The 18422-nt window shown below is 41.4% G+C and overlaps 1 protein-coding gene across 6 annotated transcripts in view; it reads left to right on the top strand.

The window, feature by feature from the left end:
- Positions 1 to 16571, top strand: part of COL12A1 (collagen type XII alpha 1 chain) — a 133882-nt gene extending 117311 nt beyond the window's left edge. For 4 of the 6 annotated variants that reach the window (XM_090035028.1, XM_090035007.1, XM_090035023.1 and 1 more), the window contains 6 exons: positions 8565 to 8600; positions 8708 to 8774; positions 10557 to 10745; positions 11870 to 11938; positions 13037 to 13207; positions 15526 to 16571. In XM_090035028.1, coding sequence (XP_089891154.1) covers positions 8565 to 8600; positions 8708 to 8774; positions 10557 to 10745; positions 11870 to 11938; positions 13037 to 13207; positions 15526 to 15707 — 714 coding nt within the window. In that variant the 3' untranslated portion in view covers positions 15708 to 16571. Of the gene's footprint in view, positions 1 to 8564; positions 8601 to 8707; positions 8775 to 10556; positions 10746 to 11869; positions 11939 to 13036; positions 13208 to 13581; positions 13641 to 14322 lie in introns of those variants that run through there. The other 2 variants (XM_090035017.1, XM_090035011.1) reach the window with 2 other exon arrangements.
- The last annotated feature ends 1851 nt before the right edge of the window (positions 16572 to 18422 follow it).

Here is an 18422-nt window from a genome sequence, read left to right as displayed (position 1 = left end):
TTTAGCCAGTACATGTATTTTTGATGTTCTTTGCTGAGGTGTTAAACCACAAATAGAATCAACTGAAGTGATCACACTACTTCCTTAACAGCATGGTTGTAAAAGATTTTATATCTTGCTGCACTTTAACTCAAGCTGTTAATTGAATTTGTGTTGATTGGAAAATTTCACTTTTGACATTCTGTTAACAAACACCTGGTAAAGAAAAGCAAGTGGGGATTGAAAAAGGATTGAATGAGAAGGGAAAAAAGTATGCTCTGATGGATCTGTTATTTCTTAAGAAGCAAGGACTGCCATCATACATTAAGGGCACTCACATACATGCAGAAGGGCTCCCCCGACATGCCATAAATCCAGCACATTGGAGCAGATTCGATTCATTGAGTCTTTGGGAACACGGACATTAACGTGCTCCAGAAGCCTCCAGCGTCATGTGTATCAGTGTCCCTGTCCTGAAAAATGGCAGCAGGGTGCTTTGAACTAAAGCTTGTCAATTGAGCTTAAGTTCCACTGCCATTTTTTCAGCTGAGGGATGCTGATACATATGATGCCTGGACACTTTTAATTAGTGCAGCTCGCTAATTAAAGCACTCCCCTCTTCCCCACCCTCCATTTCTCCAAGCATGTCTATAAACACCCTAAGAAATTAAAAGAGCTTGGCTTGTTTACTTTAGCAGAAAAAAAAAGGAAGATAAAAAGACTTTACGGCATGTCTCATTCAATCCTTTTTCAATCCCCACTTGCTTTTCTTTACCAAGTGTTTGTTAACAGAATGTCAAAAGTGAAATTTTCCAATCAACACAAATTCAATTAACAATTTAGCAAAAAAAAAAAAAAAAAGATAAAAAGACTGAGAAGGGGATATTATTGCTCTATATAAATACATGAAGAGGGTAAACACTAGGGAAAAGAATTATTTAAGTAAATGGACAGTGTTGGCAGAAGAACAAATATGTATTAAATGGCCATGGAAAAAATGGACCAGAAATTAGGAGGCGGTTCCTAACCACTAGAGCAGTGAGGCTCTGGGACATACCGTATTTTTCGGACCATAAGACGCACCTGACCATAAGACGCACCCAGTTTTTATGGCAGGAGAGACTACGTGTGCCGGTGGCCGGCCATTTTTATTGCCGGCTCCCGGCCACCGGCACGGGCGCTGGCTTCCGGTGTAAACAAGCGGCGGATGTCCCGCTCGGGCTCCGCCGCCTCCGTGGGCAAGCTCCGCCCCGTCTCCCCGGGACACGGCATAAACAAGCGGCGGGTGTCCCGCTCGGGCTCCGCCGCCTCCGCGGGCAAGCTCCGCCCCGTCTCCCCGGGACACACACCTTTGGACCACTTTTGGGGGGAAAAAAGTGCGTCTTATGGTCCGAAAAATACGGTACTTCCATTTGATTGATTTGTGGAAAGGGATTATATAATGTTGTTGCCTGCAATACCAGGGAACTGGACACAATGATCTAGAACAGTGGTTTTGAACCTGTGGTCTGTAGACTTGTGGGAGCCCACAGACTATGTCTAAGGGGTCCACAAAAGATGACTATGATCAATCAAAAGTATGGGTCCAGACCTTCACTGAAATTTCCAAAGGAGTTCACACCTCCATTTGAAATTTTTTAGGGGTCTGCAAATGAAAAAAGGTTGAAAACCACTGATCTAGAAGGTCCCTTCCAGCCCTATGCTCCAAAGTACAAGTCATTTATGAATTGTGTAAACTCAGTCTCTTGGAAGGATATATCAAGAGACTGTGACTGTTCCAGTGAACTCTTTTAAAAAAGGGTTCAGAGAATTTTGTTCAGAAGTAAATGTAGCTGATAGAAATTTTTTTTTTTTTGGCATAATTCCCTATTTTGTCCCTGTCCATGGGGGGATCCTTGTCTTGAGTCTTACTAAATATAGTACTGTCAAGGCAGCATATATTTGAGGGGACTTCTTCTGTTGAGAACAGTATGGGCCATTGTTTTGTAAAGTAAAAATAGTGCTTTTTCCCTTGTTTATTCTTTCTCAGATGCAGAATTTTGCCACAATTCCAGCCTCCTCCCCAACTGCTCAGAAAAATCCCACATTGAACAAAAACTACCATTTCCTCCCACTGACCCCAAATGACTCCTCTATCACAGGATGTCAACAAACTAGAATGTCAGCAGCAGCCACTGACTCTCAAAATGCTGGCTAAAGGGTGCATTTTTCTGTACTAAAAAACAGTGAAATTTAAACAGAATGTAGCTAAGAAAGAGGAAAATGCAAATGAACAGTACACCATTCAGTAATTGCTTATGCAATTGATTTGTTGAAATGAAAGTTCCCTAAAATCTTAATGGGAAACTGACTCTTTTAGGAAATTCTAAGTCTAGTATTAAAATGAATTAACCATAATTCCATACATTTGCTGTTTACAATGTAAGATCAATTAATTTTCTTTGCATGGTAACAGATGGAAAATGGTTGTGCATTTGTATTTAGTCAGCTTTTGAAAGTTTACTACGCTTCTAATTCTTGAGTCCAATGTGAAGGGCAAAAGAAAGCCATTGCATTTTAGAAGTTAAAGACTTTGATATTATTAACTGTGAGAACATATCCTGTCCAGAAAAAAATGAGGAATATTCTGCCTTCAGTATTAGAGCAGCTCTATAGCATAGTGCATGGGAAATTGTTGTTAGAAACTGTTGATGCAAACTGCTCCTTTAAAAACACTTCTCACCTGACTAATGTGACTTTGGCTGAAATTAGTCACAATAACTTTTTAATTTTTTAACTGGACAGCATTAGACTGCAACAAAATATTCCCACAAATAGCATGGTATGTGGACACTGGGGCTAGGGACAGACATTCAAAAAGCCTGAGCCTGAATTGATTCAGTCCTTGCAGGCTAGTCTAACCTGCAGAGAGTGAACTGGTTTGCAAGTGGATAGACGTTCAGCACATGCCTGTAGTGGCTCAAGCCAGAAGCCCAGGGAAGCTAGAGCAGCCCTCCCTTCCACAAGGAAGCTGAGCTGAGTCGGGGGAGGGGAGGGCGTGGCCAGGAATAGCTGGGAGGATTCTGGGCATACAGGGCAGCTTGGCTCCAAAGGGGAACTCTTCCCCCTCCACCCTCTCTCCCCCATGAGGCTGGGAGGGGGCTCTTCTCCCTCCTCCTCCCCCCTTGCAGTGGGGGTGCTGCCCAGCTCCCTCCACTCTTCCCCCCAAGGGCAGCAGGAGGCTCTGTTCCATGCTGGGGGGAACTCTTCCTCTCCCCAGAGGGGCAGTGGTAGCACAGAGCTCAGCTGGGCAGGGTGTGGGTGTGTGGGGTGTGAGGGAGGGTGTGGGTGTAGTGACCCCCACACACTCCCCCCATGGAGTGCAGCCCCTGCTGCCAGGCAGCAGCAGCAGGCGAGGAGGTCGGGATGCTCATGCTGGGCACAGGCACGGCTCAGGCCATTGCTGTGCAGGGGGAAGGAGCGGAGCCTGCCTTATCCCTGTGACTGCTCCCTGAACCTGAGCCTGCAGTAGGGGAAGCCCCACACTGGAACCAGCTGCCTCCCCAACTCCCTGCTGTGCAGGTCCTGCACTCTACCAGGAGTGGAGGGAGTCCCACCCCTTGCTTCCCCACAGAGTCCAGTGCAGGGCTTCCCTTCTGTGAATGCAGAGCTCCAGGTGCAGTGTGCAGCTGTAGGGATAGAAGCAGCCAGGCAGGCTGTGCGGGGCTGCGCTCTTCACCCCCAGCACGGCGCTGGCTTCCTCTATGCCTGGGCTCTGTGCTACACCTGCAGCTCCGCACTCACACAGGGAAGCCCCATGCTGGACTCTGTGGGGAAGCAGGGGGTGGGGCTCCCTCCACCCCCAGCCCAGTGCCAGGACCTGCACAGTGGGGAGTGGGGGAAAGAGCTGTTTCCAGTGCAGGGCTGGAGCTGCAGGTTCAGGCTCAGGGAGCAGAGCCACAGGGATATAAGGCAGGCTCTGCTCCCTTCCTTCTCCAATGCAGTACTGGCTGAAGCCACGCTTGCACTGGGCATGAATGCCCTGACCTCTCTGCCTGCTGCTTCTGCCATGTAGTGGAGGCTGCATGTCATGGGAGGAGTGTGAGAGAGTCTCTATACCCCTTATTCTCCCTCACACTCCACACACTCACACCCTGCCCAGCTGAGCTCCATGGTCCTGCTGCCCCTCTGGGGAGAAGAGAAGGAGGGGGAAGAGTTCCCCCCAGAATGGAACAGAGCCTCCCCCTGCACACTGCCCCCACTCTGGGACCAGGCAGCATCTCATGGAGCTCCCCCCCACCCCCGCCCAGCCCCACAGCAGTAGCCGTGAGAAAGGGGAGGAGGAGGAAAAGTCCCTATCCAGTGCCTCACGGATTCCCCCTCCCCACCCTGGAAGGAAGGGGAGGGGGAAGAGTCCCTCCACCATGGAACAGAGCCCCACTCCCCACTTTGTGGGGCAACCCACCCAGCATGGCCCCATTAAGGTGAAGGGGGCAGGGAATTGTTCCGTCTGTCCCTTTCCTAAGGTTGAGGTCTGCCAGCTCCAGGGGCCACCACTGCAGCCCCCTCCCTTCTGCTCCTTGGAAAAGAGGCTGACCCTGGCTGTGGTGGAGGAAGAGGGGAAGAAGAGAAGAATTAACCCCCTCCCTGCCCACTTTGCCTTAACAGGGCCATGCCGGCCAGTGTCTCTGCTTGGGCTGGTCCCTGCTTGGCTAGAGAGCAGAGGAGTGGGCATGCCAGGATGCTGGGAGAGTCTGGTTTATCTTAAACCAGGAAGCGGTCTGGGACAGACATTGCATAAACCAATTTGAGCCAAATCAGTTAAGTCTGATTGACTTTTGTTAGTAGATGTTTAGGATTGTGAATCCAAAAAAGATGACAAAGCCAGTAGGGGAATACATGTCGCCTGAGTGAGGGACTAACATTAGAGGGATGGGGGTGAGGAGGGGAACGCAACTAGGTTACAGGAGATACAATGTTAACCAACTAAGCACAGGGGTGGGAGGAGGGGGGAAGGGGAGGGAGGGGGTTCGCAATGCTGAGAGAAAAAGAAGATAGATGCACACAAACCCATTACAATGGTCCACTACTATGTTCAACCAGGTTCATCTCAAACCTGTTTTGGCCATTTTGAAACTGATTTATATGTACCCAACATCTGACTTATTTATTTGGTGAATGGATACACAGACTGTATCTGTGTTTACAATTTTTATGCCATTTTGATTGGAACGTGGACATTAGAGCTGTGCAAAGCTTTCAATGAACCAATTAATCGAATCACTGTCCCCGATTTCGGCCAAATCTGAATCGAATAGGGCTCATTTCATGCACCCCTAGTGGACATCTCACAACAAATTACAAACAAGTAACATAATAAAAAATATATTTACAGAAATGTAGTCATTAAATCATTTCAAATGGCTCCATTTTCAGAAAATGACAACATTCTGACAAATCAAAGAGAAAGAGAAGCTAAATTCATCAAATTTATAATTTGTTAGCAATTATTTAACTAGCTGTTTGTATTCTATATGTTATAATCACTGTTTAGTGGATTCAAGAGAGAAAAATAGAAGTTCATTATGGCTCATTTTATACTGCTAGCAGACTTAGGAATGAAACTTTTTTTTCTGTGTGCTGATATTTGCTTTGAATTCTGAATATTGGGGTTTGACAGTTAAGTGATAGTGTTACATGTTAACTTATTATTTATTGGTATTACCAAAGCACTCAGGCATCTCAGTTGTGGACCTTGATTTCGTTGTGCTGCATACTGTACAAATGAAAAATAGAAAGATATCCCCTGCCAGAAGCATCTTGCATTTTAAGACAGGAGAAAGGAGGGGAAGGCAAGGAAAGAATGAAACAAGAAGTGGTAGCCTGTTTGTTTGCCATGTGTATTGCATGTATATTAGTAAGCAGTTATCAATTTATAAATTATTGGTGTGATCTGCTCCAGTTTCACCAGAGCTGTTTCAGAGTAGTCATTCATTTAGTTCAGCCCTCATGGCCTCAGTGGAAGTTTCTGAAAGACTGCTACTGCATTCAAATTGTATCCAGCTTCACTTTGACCTCAATGGAATGATTTGTCATCGTGTACTACTTAAGTTTTTTGTGGGTACCATAAGAATGGTATGAAAAGCAGCTACTGCTCACACTCAGTATTTGCTTTTTTGAATGGCGATAAACAAGACTGTTTAAAGAAATACTAAATTGTCAAAGGCACTTTTCCTTAGGATGTAATTATACTTATGATTGGAACTAGATGAGGCAGTGGACTATGGAACTAGTCTTTCATCTTTGCAAACTCATAGAAGATCCAAATTCTTTTTAGGCTACAAGAAAGCATCTGTTTGATTTCATGTTAATCCCTATTTTGACCAGCCTACTCCCCTTTTTGGCACATTTTCACAAAATTTGCCATTTGCTACTGGAACAGTAGCTGTGGGTCATTTAACATCGCTCAGTGCTGGCTTCTCTGTTTCCCACTGGTAAAACAACTATGGGTTTTAGTGAGGGCATAGTTAGGCAAAATGCTGAGTGCTTTTATGAAAACTACGCTGATATATGGACTGTTTTATCTGCGGCATGTTATCGTTAGGAATAAATTGCATCTCTAGAGCTGTGTTTGAACTAAATGCAGGTCAGGCAAAGTGTTGGGTTTTTTCTTTTTTGATTTGTGGTGTAGAAATTTAGAAAAAGCTTTAAACAGGTTCTTGTTTGTTCAAAGAATGATCTAATGGCTGACATTAATGACCATGTATCTGATTCTTAGTTCATTTGAAAATGGCATCTGCATTTTGCCTGTGGCCAAAACAATGACACATGGACCAAAACCAGCTAGAAACACTTTTTTTGAGATCACTGTTGTGTATTCTGAAACTATCTAATGCTAAGTGTCATAATTATGTTTTCCTAGGAAAATCGGTCATGCTCTGTTTTGACTCTTCTATTAAATATCAATGGAATGCAAACATAAGGCTAAACTCTCAAAACATTGTGTGGGAGATGCACACACAAAATTTTATTTGCAGAATGGATTATGTGTGTATATCTCCAGAACAGTGTTTTTAAAAATATCTTCATAATATACCTTAAGCTATTGTGACAACTCAGACACTCTTTCAAAAAATATCAATTCTGCTTGGCTTCTTATATAGTACTGTAAAAAAAAAAAAGTAAAGAAATTCCCAGACCAAATAAAATCATTAGCACTATGTATACATGCACAATCCAATGGGAAAATGCTGCCAGAGACAGAAATACAGTTCTTGGCAAATGAAATTAATTATTGTGGCAACTCAAACTGAAGCTAGAAAGAATATAATAATCTCAGTACCCATTCAATAGTGATAAGACTTATTAAGAAGGGGGAAAAGGAGAACCTACAGAATTATAGACTGATCAAACTTGGATATTTGGAAAGACACTAGAAAATACCACAATCAAGGAATGTATGTCTAAGCATCTAGAGGCTAACAAGGTCATCAGGAACAATCATAATGGTTTTGTCTAGAACAAGTCATGCTTATCATTCTGATTGCATTCTATGACAAGGTGACTGGGAAGGAACACGGCATATGATATAACTCAAAAGGCTTTTGATTCTGTCTCCCATTCCATTCTCACAATAAGCTAAGGAAATATAGCTGGGATAGAACTGCTGTGAGGTGGACATATAATTGGTTAGATACTCATGTTCAAGGAAAGAAACATCAATGGCTTGATAGCTAATTGTGAAGGGGTATTGAGTAGGGTTCCCCACAGGTTTGTCATGGGTCCAGTGCTGTTCAATATCTTCATTTGTGACTTGGAGGGTAGAACTGAGTGCATACTTAGTAAATTTGTGGATGACACCAACTTGGATAGGGTAGCAGGCACTTTAGAGGACAAAATTAGGATTCAAAATGATCTTGACAAATTTTTAAAATGTTAAAAATGTTACTTAGGTTCTGGAATCTACATCAAAGGAAGTATTTAAGAGTAGGTTATACAAACAGTTCACTTGTTTGGATGATGATGCCTTGAGCCAGAAGTTGAGCTTAATGACCTCCTGGGCTTGATGACCGCCTGAGGTCCCTTCCAGGTGTACTTTTCTATGGTTGCTTGATGACAAATCTTCTGCTAAACAACAGTGCTAGAAATAGTGTATCATTTCAGGAAGGGAAGGGAAGGGAAACAGCAATGGTCATAATTTACTTGGAGTACTGGAAAACTTTTGTTAGGGTTTCCCCCTTTTTGAGGTGGGGGGCAGTGATTCTATTTTGGGTTGTCATTTTGTATATGCAAATAATTGTAGATTAAGATACTTCTGTTTAAATGTCTAACTTTGATTTTCAGATGGAAAAGCTGCAGGTCCAGCAGAATTACAGGTGCACATTGCACTATAAAGAGGCTGTGGATGGGCTTCTTTGTCCATCTCTTTGTGTAACCCACGTACAAAGCACCAGACTGTGATTTCCAAGCATTTTTGCTGGAGCTCTGTTTCTTTTTTGTCTCATAGCCTTTTCTTTTTTTTCATCCCCTTTTGTTTTCTATGTTCCTATACAACATTCTGTTGTACCCTTATGCATAAAATAACGACAAACTTAAATTTGTTATAGGGATCACCGGGGACAAAAGGAGAAAAAGGAGACAGAGTGAGTACTATCTTAAAATTATTTTCACTCTTATTTAAGTATTATACTCTGGCTCTTTAAAAACACAGATGTTGTACTAATAAAATGCTTGGTTTTAATCATTTAAGGGAGACATTGCTTCTCAAAACATGATGCGAGCAGTTGCAAGACAAGTCTGTGAACAATTGATAAATGGTAAACAATGTTTTATTTTTTTCTCTTTCTATTTTCCATATGACTAATTTAATAGTTCATTTATTAAAAGAGAAAAGGGTGGTTTAAATTTGAGATGAAAGGACTGTGCCTGCAGAGCATAACAGAAGCCTGTGCAAGGTTATTACTGTTTTTCTGTGCCACTAATTTGAAACAAAGAAAACACAACACAAAACTGGGTCTAATTCTGAAAGACTAAGTAATTCAGAGTCTAAATTCTCACCTTTGGAAACCTATGTTCCAGTTGTGCATGTGTCACAAAGAAAATGTTTTCTTTTCTTTCGGGCATTTGCATTTTAACTTTGTCCATTAAACCACTATGTTTTGTCATAAATGACATCTCCTCTTGGAACAACTGAAGATGTAAAAATAGCTATATTATGGGAGTTGGGAGTGAAGGATATTGGTAAGTGTAATTGGATAAGTGATGTACACAGCATAAACTGTGTAATACAAGTTAAAATCTGACAGCTCTGGATCAAGTCCCAAAGTTCAGACCTTCAAAAGAGTCTTTTAATGTATTTAGTTTTTACTTTTAATCAACAGTTGATGTAGTTCCTCTACGCCTGTGCAGGAGTGACCACTGGAGGATTCAGACAGAGGCGGATTCTCTTCTGTTGTGCGAGGGGCTGTCAAAGGAGGGCGGCTCTGCATTCTGTAGGAGTGTCCTCTTGCACAGGCTCTTTCAGTAGCAGATCCAGGAACAAGGCAGGACGGTGCAGCTCCCACCTTGGCTGTGCCACATGTGCAGTGTGCTTGCATGCATAGCCCAGTCAGTGAGGTCCCTTCCAAAGCTCCATATGGTCAGTGAGCTCTGAGCTCACCAGCTGATCGAAGCAAGCTCTGGTTGGAATCCCTCCTTCCCCCTGCCCTATTTTTTCCCCCTACCTTCAGAGTCCAGGGGAGAATGCTGCTGCTGTTTGCCATTCTCTTCCTCCCTTCCTACTGAATTCAGCAGCAGGGGGAAAGAGTAGATCAGCAGCATCAACTTCAGTGCTCACTGCCGGAGCTCCAGAGCCACACAAAAGCAGGGGCTCCAATTGCACCCTAGTGGCAAGAGCTTACCTGTGGCATAATGAAGGGCTGGGGGTGGGGTGTGACCATGCTGTTGCACCCCCTAGGCTCTTCAGATCATATCAACCCCTTCCACAGCATGACTGTACTGTGTCTGGAAGGATTAGATGGGGTTTTCCTTCAGAACAACTTGCTGCTAATATTCTCTGTGAATAGAACTCGCCCTTCTGCAGAGAGCAAGCACAAAGCTGTACATCCTCACACTTTTATTGATACTGAAGTGTAGACCTTGTACTGGACTTCTGAAAAGACCATAATTTCATCCTCTGTTCCCTGACCCTCCATCTGCTCTCTGAATGGAGGGTGTCCAGAAATGTGATATGAATGACAGATTGCAATGGAACTGAGTTGTGCCATTCTTCAGGCTACGAGACAGCTCTTATCCAGGGTTTTGCCAAAAAAACCCAACAAAACAGTAAAGTAATATTCAGTTTCCAGTCATCACCACCTCCAGTGGTTAAGGATTTTTATTTAATACTCTTTTTCCAGAATTCCCCCTTTCCTTCTGGGTAATCTTATCTTGCCTTCATCTTGCTCTGTACATCCATTCTAGTTTACTACTAATTATTTGTGTGTGAGTGTGCGGGGTGAGACAGAGGGGGGAAGTTTAATGAAAATATTTTTTTTTTCTTCCTGCTCCAATAGGAGATTTTCACATGTTTTTATTGAAACAGTTTCTTTTCTTTAAAGGCCAAATGAGCCGGTTCAATCAGATGCTTAATCAAATTCCGAATGACTACTACTCAAACCGCAACCAGCCTGGACCCCCAGGACCTCCAGGTCCATCAGGACCTGCCGGAGCAAGAGGTGAACCTGGAACTGGAGGTAGACCAGGGTTCCCAGGACCACCTGGGATGCAGGGACCAGCTGGTGATAGAGGTGGGTAGTGGCCAAAGAACATGTGTATTTTGCAATAAGCATATTCCAGAGCTGCTGAGTGTCTATTCTACATTAGAAGACAAGGCCTGAAATTACATAGGCTTGCACTGATGGTGCGCCTCTCTGCGTGGTATTTATGGAGCACCAGTCACTGTGGAGTCTCAGTCACTATCTCAAGAAAATATATCAGCTTTATCAGGATATCTCAGTCCAGAGAATGTTCTCTTCTCAAAGCTGTTTCTGGTATTAGTCAGCTACATCTTGACAGGCTACTTTGAGTGCCATAATTCTTCTTAGAATAGGCATTCTGTTGAAAGAAAACATTATTCATTGGCAAGAATGCAGTGCTTTGCCAGGACAGAAATTATCTTTTTTTTAACTGTATATGGGAAATACAGCATTGGATGAACATGTACATTCCAGGTGTTTTACACTACTATGACAACATGAAATAGATGCAACCACAATTTAAGTGGCTGGGTAGGCCTGATTTATGGCTCCTGTGCATCACTACTAGAGCGTAAAGTGGTTAGGTTGTACTAGTAATTTTGGTGCTCAGTTTTTCTGGCTTGTTCTGTACATTTCAGAATGTAGAAGTGATGGTGTTTTTTTCTAATATAAATTTTACTTTGCCACTTAAAAGGAAAAAGAGAAGTAAGGAAAATCATTTATTTGAATTCAACTATTCTAGAATATTTATGAATGCTGTTTCAATACAGCTCTGGCTAAAGATATTTAAGGTATATTTTTAAATAGAGAGATGCCAAGTTGGACACTTTCATGCACATCTCTAATTTAGTGTAAGAAACTTCTGGCAAGTTGTGGGTGCTTCAAAGATTTTTCTATGTCTTAAGATGGCCTCTTTCTACATTTCCTCTGTACCCTACATTTAATATTCTTGTCTTTTAGATGGGGATATTTGCTTTCTTAAAGTATTTCACTTTAATTATTTTCCCAAATCCAAAGTAAGAGTTATTGGTAAAACTGGATTTGACCAAATTTAAAGTAATATATAATTTGAAAAATCATAAACATTAATGAAAGAGCATGAAGAAACATTTTTCTATCATTGTTTTTTTTCCTTTCTTTCGGGTCTGGGATTTATTTTCTTTTGATTTATTTAGGACTGCCAGGAGAGAAAGGTGAAAGAGGTATTGGATCTCCAGGACCACGAGGTTTACCTGGGCCACCTGGTAAATTTTCTCTTTTTAATTAAATCAAATTACTGCATGATAGGAGAAAAAGGAGAAAGTGTTTGGGAAAAGATTCTTCTTGGGGCAGCACATTCTTTGATTACTTCTTACAGCAAATGAACATACGTTACTCAGTGTGGTTCATGGGTTTTAGTTTTTACACAAAATTGGAATTGAATGAAACGTTTTGCAAATGTACTAGATGTTTGTAAAGTGTCAACATGTAGCTAAATGATTACTTTATTATGTAAATTCATTTTTCGTTGTCCAATTTTTTTTAATGAAAATGATGATGGAAATTTTATTGACTCAATATTTCAGATTATTCATTCAAAAATGGACTTTTTTGTATTTTTATATTTGAATTTTGTATTTAGTACTTGGAATTTCTAGTGCCATTGCTGGATTATGTGTGTGATTACCTTTATATACTTAAAATATGAAGCATCTCACATCACAGTAGAAAATAGGATATTTTCACTGTTACTTTGCTCTTTGTCTCATTCAATTTCTCACTGATGTCTTGGCAGAAATAGTGTGTCTCATTGTTTCTGCCTTTAATTTACTAGGTTAAACATGATTTTTTCATTACAGGATCCATAAGAAGTTTGCTACAAATTGTAACCTCTCTTGGTTGAAGTTCTACATTTCTGTTAACCATAATATAACCTGTTCCAAAGAAAACATTACCTCATCTACCCAAGGGCTGCAGAGTAGCAGAATTAATTCACTCCTACATTTTAATTGAAATCCAGTGTGCTTGTCTAATGTGGTGGTTTCCCTGGAGATCTTCATATCTTCCACAGAGTGGAAATAAACCAGCAAATTCATTGATATCTTTAGCTTGGCTCAAACCTTGCCAAATGAGTTTCTGTGAATAAGGTCTTAACTTAGCCACACATAGGAAAGCAACTTATGATGAGTCACATTTTTGGTTTTTTGGTTTCTTTCATTGATATCCATATAGAAACCAAATATAAACATTTCCTTACCAAAGGCTTGTGCATAGTCTAGACTCTAGACAGCAGTAGTGCCAGATACTTTATCAAACTGCTCTATGAAAAAAATATATTATTTTCCTTTTCATTCTAAAATTAGGTCCACAAGGAGAGTCTAGAATTGGCCCACCAGGTTCAACAGGCTCACGAGGACCACCTGGGCCACCAGGTCGTCCAGGGAATGCAGGTATTCGAGGTCCCGCCGGGCCACCTGGATATTGTGATTCATCCCAGTGTGCTAGCATTGCTTACAATGGTCAGACATTCCCAGGTAAGTTATTGACAAATCGAACTACGTTTATCTTAAAGTAGCATTTACTTTATACTGAGCTTCTTTACACAAAACAGACCCATTAGTCTGAACATACAGAATCAGAAACAAATGTTACTCCAGCTATTTAGTTTGCAACATTTAATGTTAAAACAGTTTTGCCCTTCAGACAGTTGGAGCATCTATGTAGATTATTATGCAAATTTTCTTGTATTAATTTGAAATGTGTTTAGCTCTTGGGAGCAAGCAGTGATTGACTTTTACAAACAATTTATTTTTAGTACATAGAAGGTTAATAGATGCTAATTTTGATATTAGGATTTAAATGACCATTTTCTTCTTTTTTTTTTCCTCCTCCTCCCAATCTTCTTCAGAACAAGGTTGAATCCTCCATGTTTCACTTGAAAAATAAAAAGAACGCTCTGGTTGGCAATTTTTGTGTGTCTCTTTTTGAGCAATGTCAGGATTATTTATAGAAAATTGATACCTGAAACCAACATTTTTCACAAAGAAAAAAAAAAATTCTATGATACAGTGCAGACAACTGAAATACTTCACTGGCCTATGATTTCTCCCAAGTTAATCAGCCTGTAATTAGCCTTCAGACATGTCAGTTTTCTGTTGTGTGAAATGGATTAAAACAATGGCTGTCAATGTAATCAGAATAGTGGGTGATACTGACCACCAGTTTCAAAATGAGAAAACACTAACCTATTATGTATTGGGGATCCTACAGGACCACAGTATTGTTAATAATTCATTTGTGTGCACTGTAACATCTTACTATTAGTGTACATGTATACTACTATTGGATATGGTTTGCCCCAAGTGTACTATGCATGTACATGGGACTGTGTACACATGCAAACAGGCTTAGTGCTGTTGGATAAAAAGCAAGGTGTTTGCTCAGACTTAGCACAAGATTCTAATTTTAATGACAGAGAAAGAAAATTGTACCCATTATGCAACAGTGCTATCTTTCCTAGTAAATAGCTATGTATACATATATAGATATATGCATTGAACTTAACAATTGTTTGTTAGTTGGATGAAACTATATTTTGCACAGCATTTTGACTTTTTAAAAAACTAACATCCTCTTTGACCTGTTTCAGGTTTCGGCTAACACATTTTCTAAGTCGCCAGTACTGCTTACAGTTTGAATACATGAAAACCCTGTTTCTCAGATGTTTGCGCACGTGCTTAGTAGGAACTGAGTCTGTTTGGATATTTCACTGCGGATATGGTTATTTGAACCATGTTGGCTTCATGTGATGGGGAGATCCTTTATACTAACCATGCTCGTGAATGAGATGAAGGACATTGATGTCAACTCGTTAAGCCTGTTGCATTTCAGTAATAAAGTAGAAAACTAAAAGTTCTTTTAAAACCCCAAACTTCAGAAGACTCTGTGTAGATGGAGGCTTATAAAACTACTAACCAGTGAAGGTAACACCTTTGTAGGAGACAGATTTAACCTGGTAAATGAGAAATGACTTATGTATATATAGTAAACTAATTATGGCTTGTAAATGATTTGTATGGGATCATGTCCACTAAAATCAGTTAACAATTTTACATTAAGCTTCTGCATCAACGCCTGTTGCTGCTTGCTGCGTGCCAGAATAACACCTTTGAAATCTACCTGTCTGTTGCTTGTTATCAATGTGTCTGATTCAGGGCATGTGCATTTTTGTATCTGGTTTCTGTAATTGCAGTTATAAATACTGAAGTCTTATAATTATTTTTCTTCTTTTTTGCTGTAGTTTTTGGTGTTCCTCCAGCACCAGCTGTAACTCGGTCTGTTACGAGGAACAGCACGAGAAAATGACATGTACTGTATATTGCCAGTGGTGATAGATACGTGTACATTTATTTTCCCATCTTTAGAGAAAATTTATGTGCCAATGAAACATTTAATCACTTTGTTCTACTACTCAGTTGGTTTTAAATCAAATCCAATCTCCTTGGCTGTAAGGAATTACCTGTAAAATAGTATTTTTATTTAATTTTTTTACACTATTTTGGGCCATGGCATAACATCCTAAGACTAGTTTTGCAAAGTTCTTTCCTCTAAAAAAAAGTTAAAATCATACAAGGCAGTTCAAACTAACTAACTATTTTTTAAATGAGTATTTTATGGCCCCCATAAAAGTAATGATGAAAACTGGAAAAAGAAGCCAGTGATTATTAATTTATATATTTATTATATGAAATTAAAATTGGGCTAACAATATGTAGACTAACTTTCATTATACTTGTGGATTCAAAGACATGCTATAACTATAATGTTCAATCGGACAACTATTTTCAACCAGAGCCATACGTGCCCGAAAGTGGACCCTATCAACCTGAAAGTGAACCCTTCATAGTGCCAATGGAATCAGAAAGGAGAGATGCTGAATATGCGGACTATGGAGTTGAAATGCGTTCACCAGGATACCCTGATCACATGCGCTGGAAAAGATCATTATCAAGAAAAGCAAAAACAAAACCGTAGAAGATTTTTTGCCTTGTTATGGGTTTATTTTGATTGTTTTTTTGTTTTTGCTATACTTGCATACGCAGATACCTACAGAGTGGGTATTATCATATATTCTCAAATACTCCTCCCCAGTATTTTCAAATCGGTAATGCACTCACATCCTGTAGGAGTATCATGCTTATGTAGGAATAGCAACGTGTGTAACTATACAGTTTATTCTTGCTTGTAAAATACCTTTGCTTACAGTAACTGCCTAAAGCTTAACTGTGTGCTTTCAGTTATCACAATGCAGCATTTCTTTAAAGACAAAACTCAAACATGAAAAAATATACCCACAGAGCTGCTGCAGATTTTTTAGAGAGGATCTGCGTTAGCTCTGCTGCGTCCTTATTTTTCAAGTGCCTGTTTGCAGTTCAGTCGCATCACAAGCCTGCACTGTCAGGTTAAAAAAAAATTCCTCCTCTTTTACATCATTGCCAATTTGTTCTATCCTTACTTATACCTTACAGGGCATATACTGCTCTTATACATCTCCTTTAACAACCGCAAATCTTAAGTAATGTAGCTGAAAACAGTGTATCAACTGGATACAGTTTTATAATGCCTTAAATCTCCTTGTAGACACATTAACATTTAAGCCAAATTGCAGTCAATCCTGCAGAGATGGAATTGCATGTTTGTGTTGTATATTTAGTATGGATTTTTTTCAGACTACAATGTTTCTTAGTTATCAAAAGCAGTTTGAAATTGTTTGCAAGACTATGGACATAGAATTGCTGCTTTTATATTTTAACTGCAAATTGTGAATTTCACTGCCTTATATTATTTATTTCTGAAATGAAAGAGGCATTTTTCAATAAAACTACTGAAAATTAATAATGTATGATTGTTTCTTAAAAATGGTGCTCTGTCTTTGGATTTCTGGAGTGCTAGATTCAGATGTGGCAATTACATAAGCAGATCCATATTTACATTTTCATCATTAAGTCCCGATGTTACAGATTCAACAAATTACTTTGAATCTGTGTGTAGTTTATAGACTAGGGACAGACTTTATACATGAACTAACTTAAGTGATCAGAAACTGTTTTAAACCTGTAACAGAACAGAAGTTCAATGCACATAAACCAGTTTCAGAATGGCGAAATGGGTTTACGATAGACCTGGATGGATGTAGTATTAGATTGAACTGATTTAGGTTAAATTGGTTTATTGAACATCTGTCTCAGATCTCCTCCTGACTCAAGTTAACTCACAGTCCTCCAACATCCCAGAGTGCTTTGCACCTCTTGCCCAGGTTCAGGGAACCTCTCCACTGAGATGCAGGGATCCCCCAACACGGGCTTATGCTGGGGCCAGTGCTGGCTGGGCCCTGGGCTGAAGGGACTATTCTTGCCTCTCCTATGAGGGGTGGAGCTAAGCCAGCTTCAGACCATGCAGAGGGGTAGGAGGGGGACAATCCTCCTCTGCACCAGCACCTGAGGCAGGCAACCCCCACACTGAGGCATGGCGATTCCTCACGTGGGTTGATGCCAGGTGCCAGCTAAGCCATGGGCTGCAGGGACTGCTCCTTACCTCTGTAGGGGCAGAGCTAAGCAGGTGCCAGACCATGCTGAGGGATGTGATGGGAGAAATACCCTTCTGGCAGGGCACAGGGGACCCTGTCTGGGGTGAGGGAACCCTCACTGAGGCATGGGGATCCCACCATGTGGACTGATGCCTGGCACTCCCTAAGCCCTGGGCTGGAGGGACTGTTCCCCCCACCCTCTGCAGGTGGGCAGCAGTGTATTGGAGGGTATGGACACCACTCAGTACCTGCAGTGGCTGGCAGTCTGGCAGGCATGCATTAGCACCCCTCAGCTACTGGTTTGGGCCACTGCAGGCATCTGGCTGCCTTTCCCAATTCAAAAGTGAATGCCAGTTCACTTCTTTATTGATTCAATTTACACAGCTTAAATAAACTTACAATGATTTAATCAATTGAGCCTCAGGCTTTTTGGCTGTCAGTCTTTAGCCTGAGACTGACACTGGGAGGCAGAAGGTCTGTATATGATTGATGGAAGGAGTCATTCTCATCCTCTGGGATATGAATATGACTGCCATCATCATATGTGTCTCTGCACTTGCCCATTATATTGTATATTAAGTATTTTACATGACCATTCACCTTAGTACTCATCTGTGTGCACTGAACTCTATGGAAAGACTCAAAAAGTCCAACAGGAAGTCAGTGACAGAGCTGGGTCCCTGATATGAGGTCTTTATGGCAGCTCTGTAGTCACTGGACAATCCTTCCTTTCTGTTGGGAGCCATATGGTAAATTTTATTTTAAGAATTACAGGTTTACATGCTATACTTTTTCTACTAAAGTAGCATATTGCACATCAAGAATGAGAGGGATGGAACCCCTTGTCCAGCCCCACACTCACACCCCTTGCCACTCTGGGTCTGGACCGATTTCCCTCCCCCACCGCTCCATGTCTGGCCTTGCTCTCTCTCCCACCCCATGCCACTCTGGGTCCAGCCCTGCTCTACCCTGTCCCTCCCACTACTCCAGGTCTGGCCCTGCTCTATCCCTTCTGTATCTGGCCCCACACCCCTCCTTCCCCCCATCACTCTGGATCCAGGCCTGCCTCAACCCCGCCTCCCCCAGCCACTCAGGCTTGCCCCTCTCTACTTCCCCACCACCACTTGTCATCCAGCCCCAGTCTACCCCCTCCCACTCCAGGT

This window comes from Crocodylus siamensis, chromosome 1 (assembly GCF_052110815.1).
Source record: "Crocodylus siamensis isolate JL-2025a chromosome 1, ASM5211081v1, whole genome shotgun sequence".
In the NCBI taxonomy this organism is placed as follows: Eukaryota; Metazoa; Chordata; order Crocodylia; family Crocodylidae; genus Crocodylus; species Crocodylus siamensis.
The sequence above is the reverse complement of the archived record's forward strand: the minus strand, read 5'-3'. Positions and strand labels throughout refer to the sequence as shown.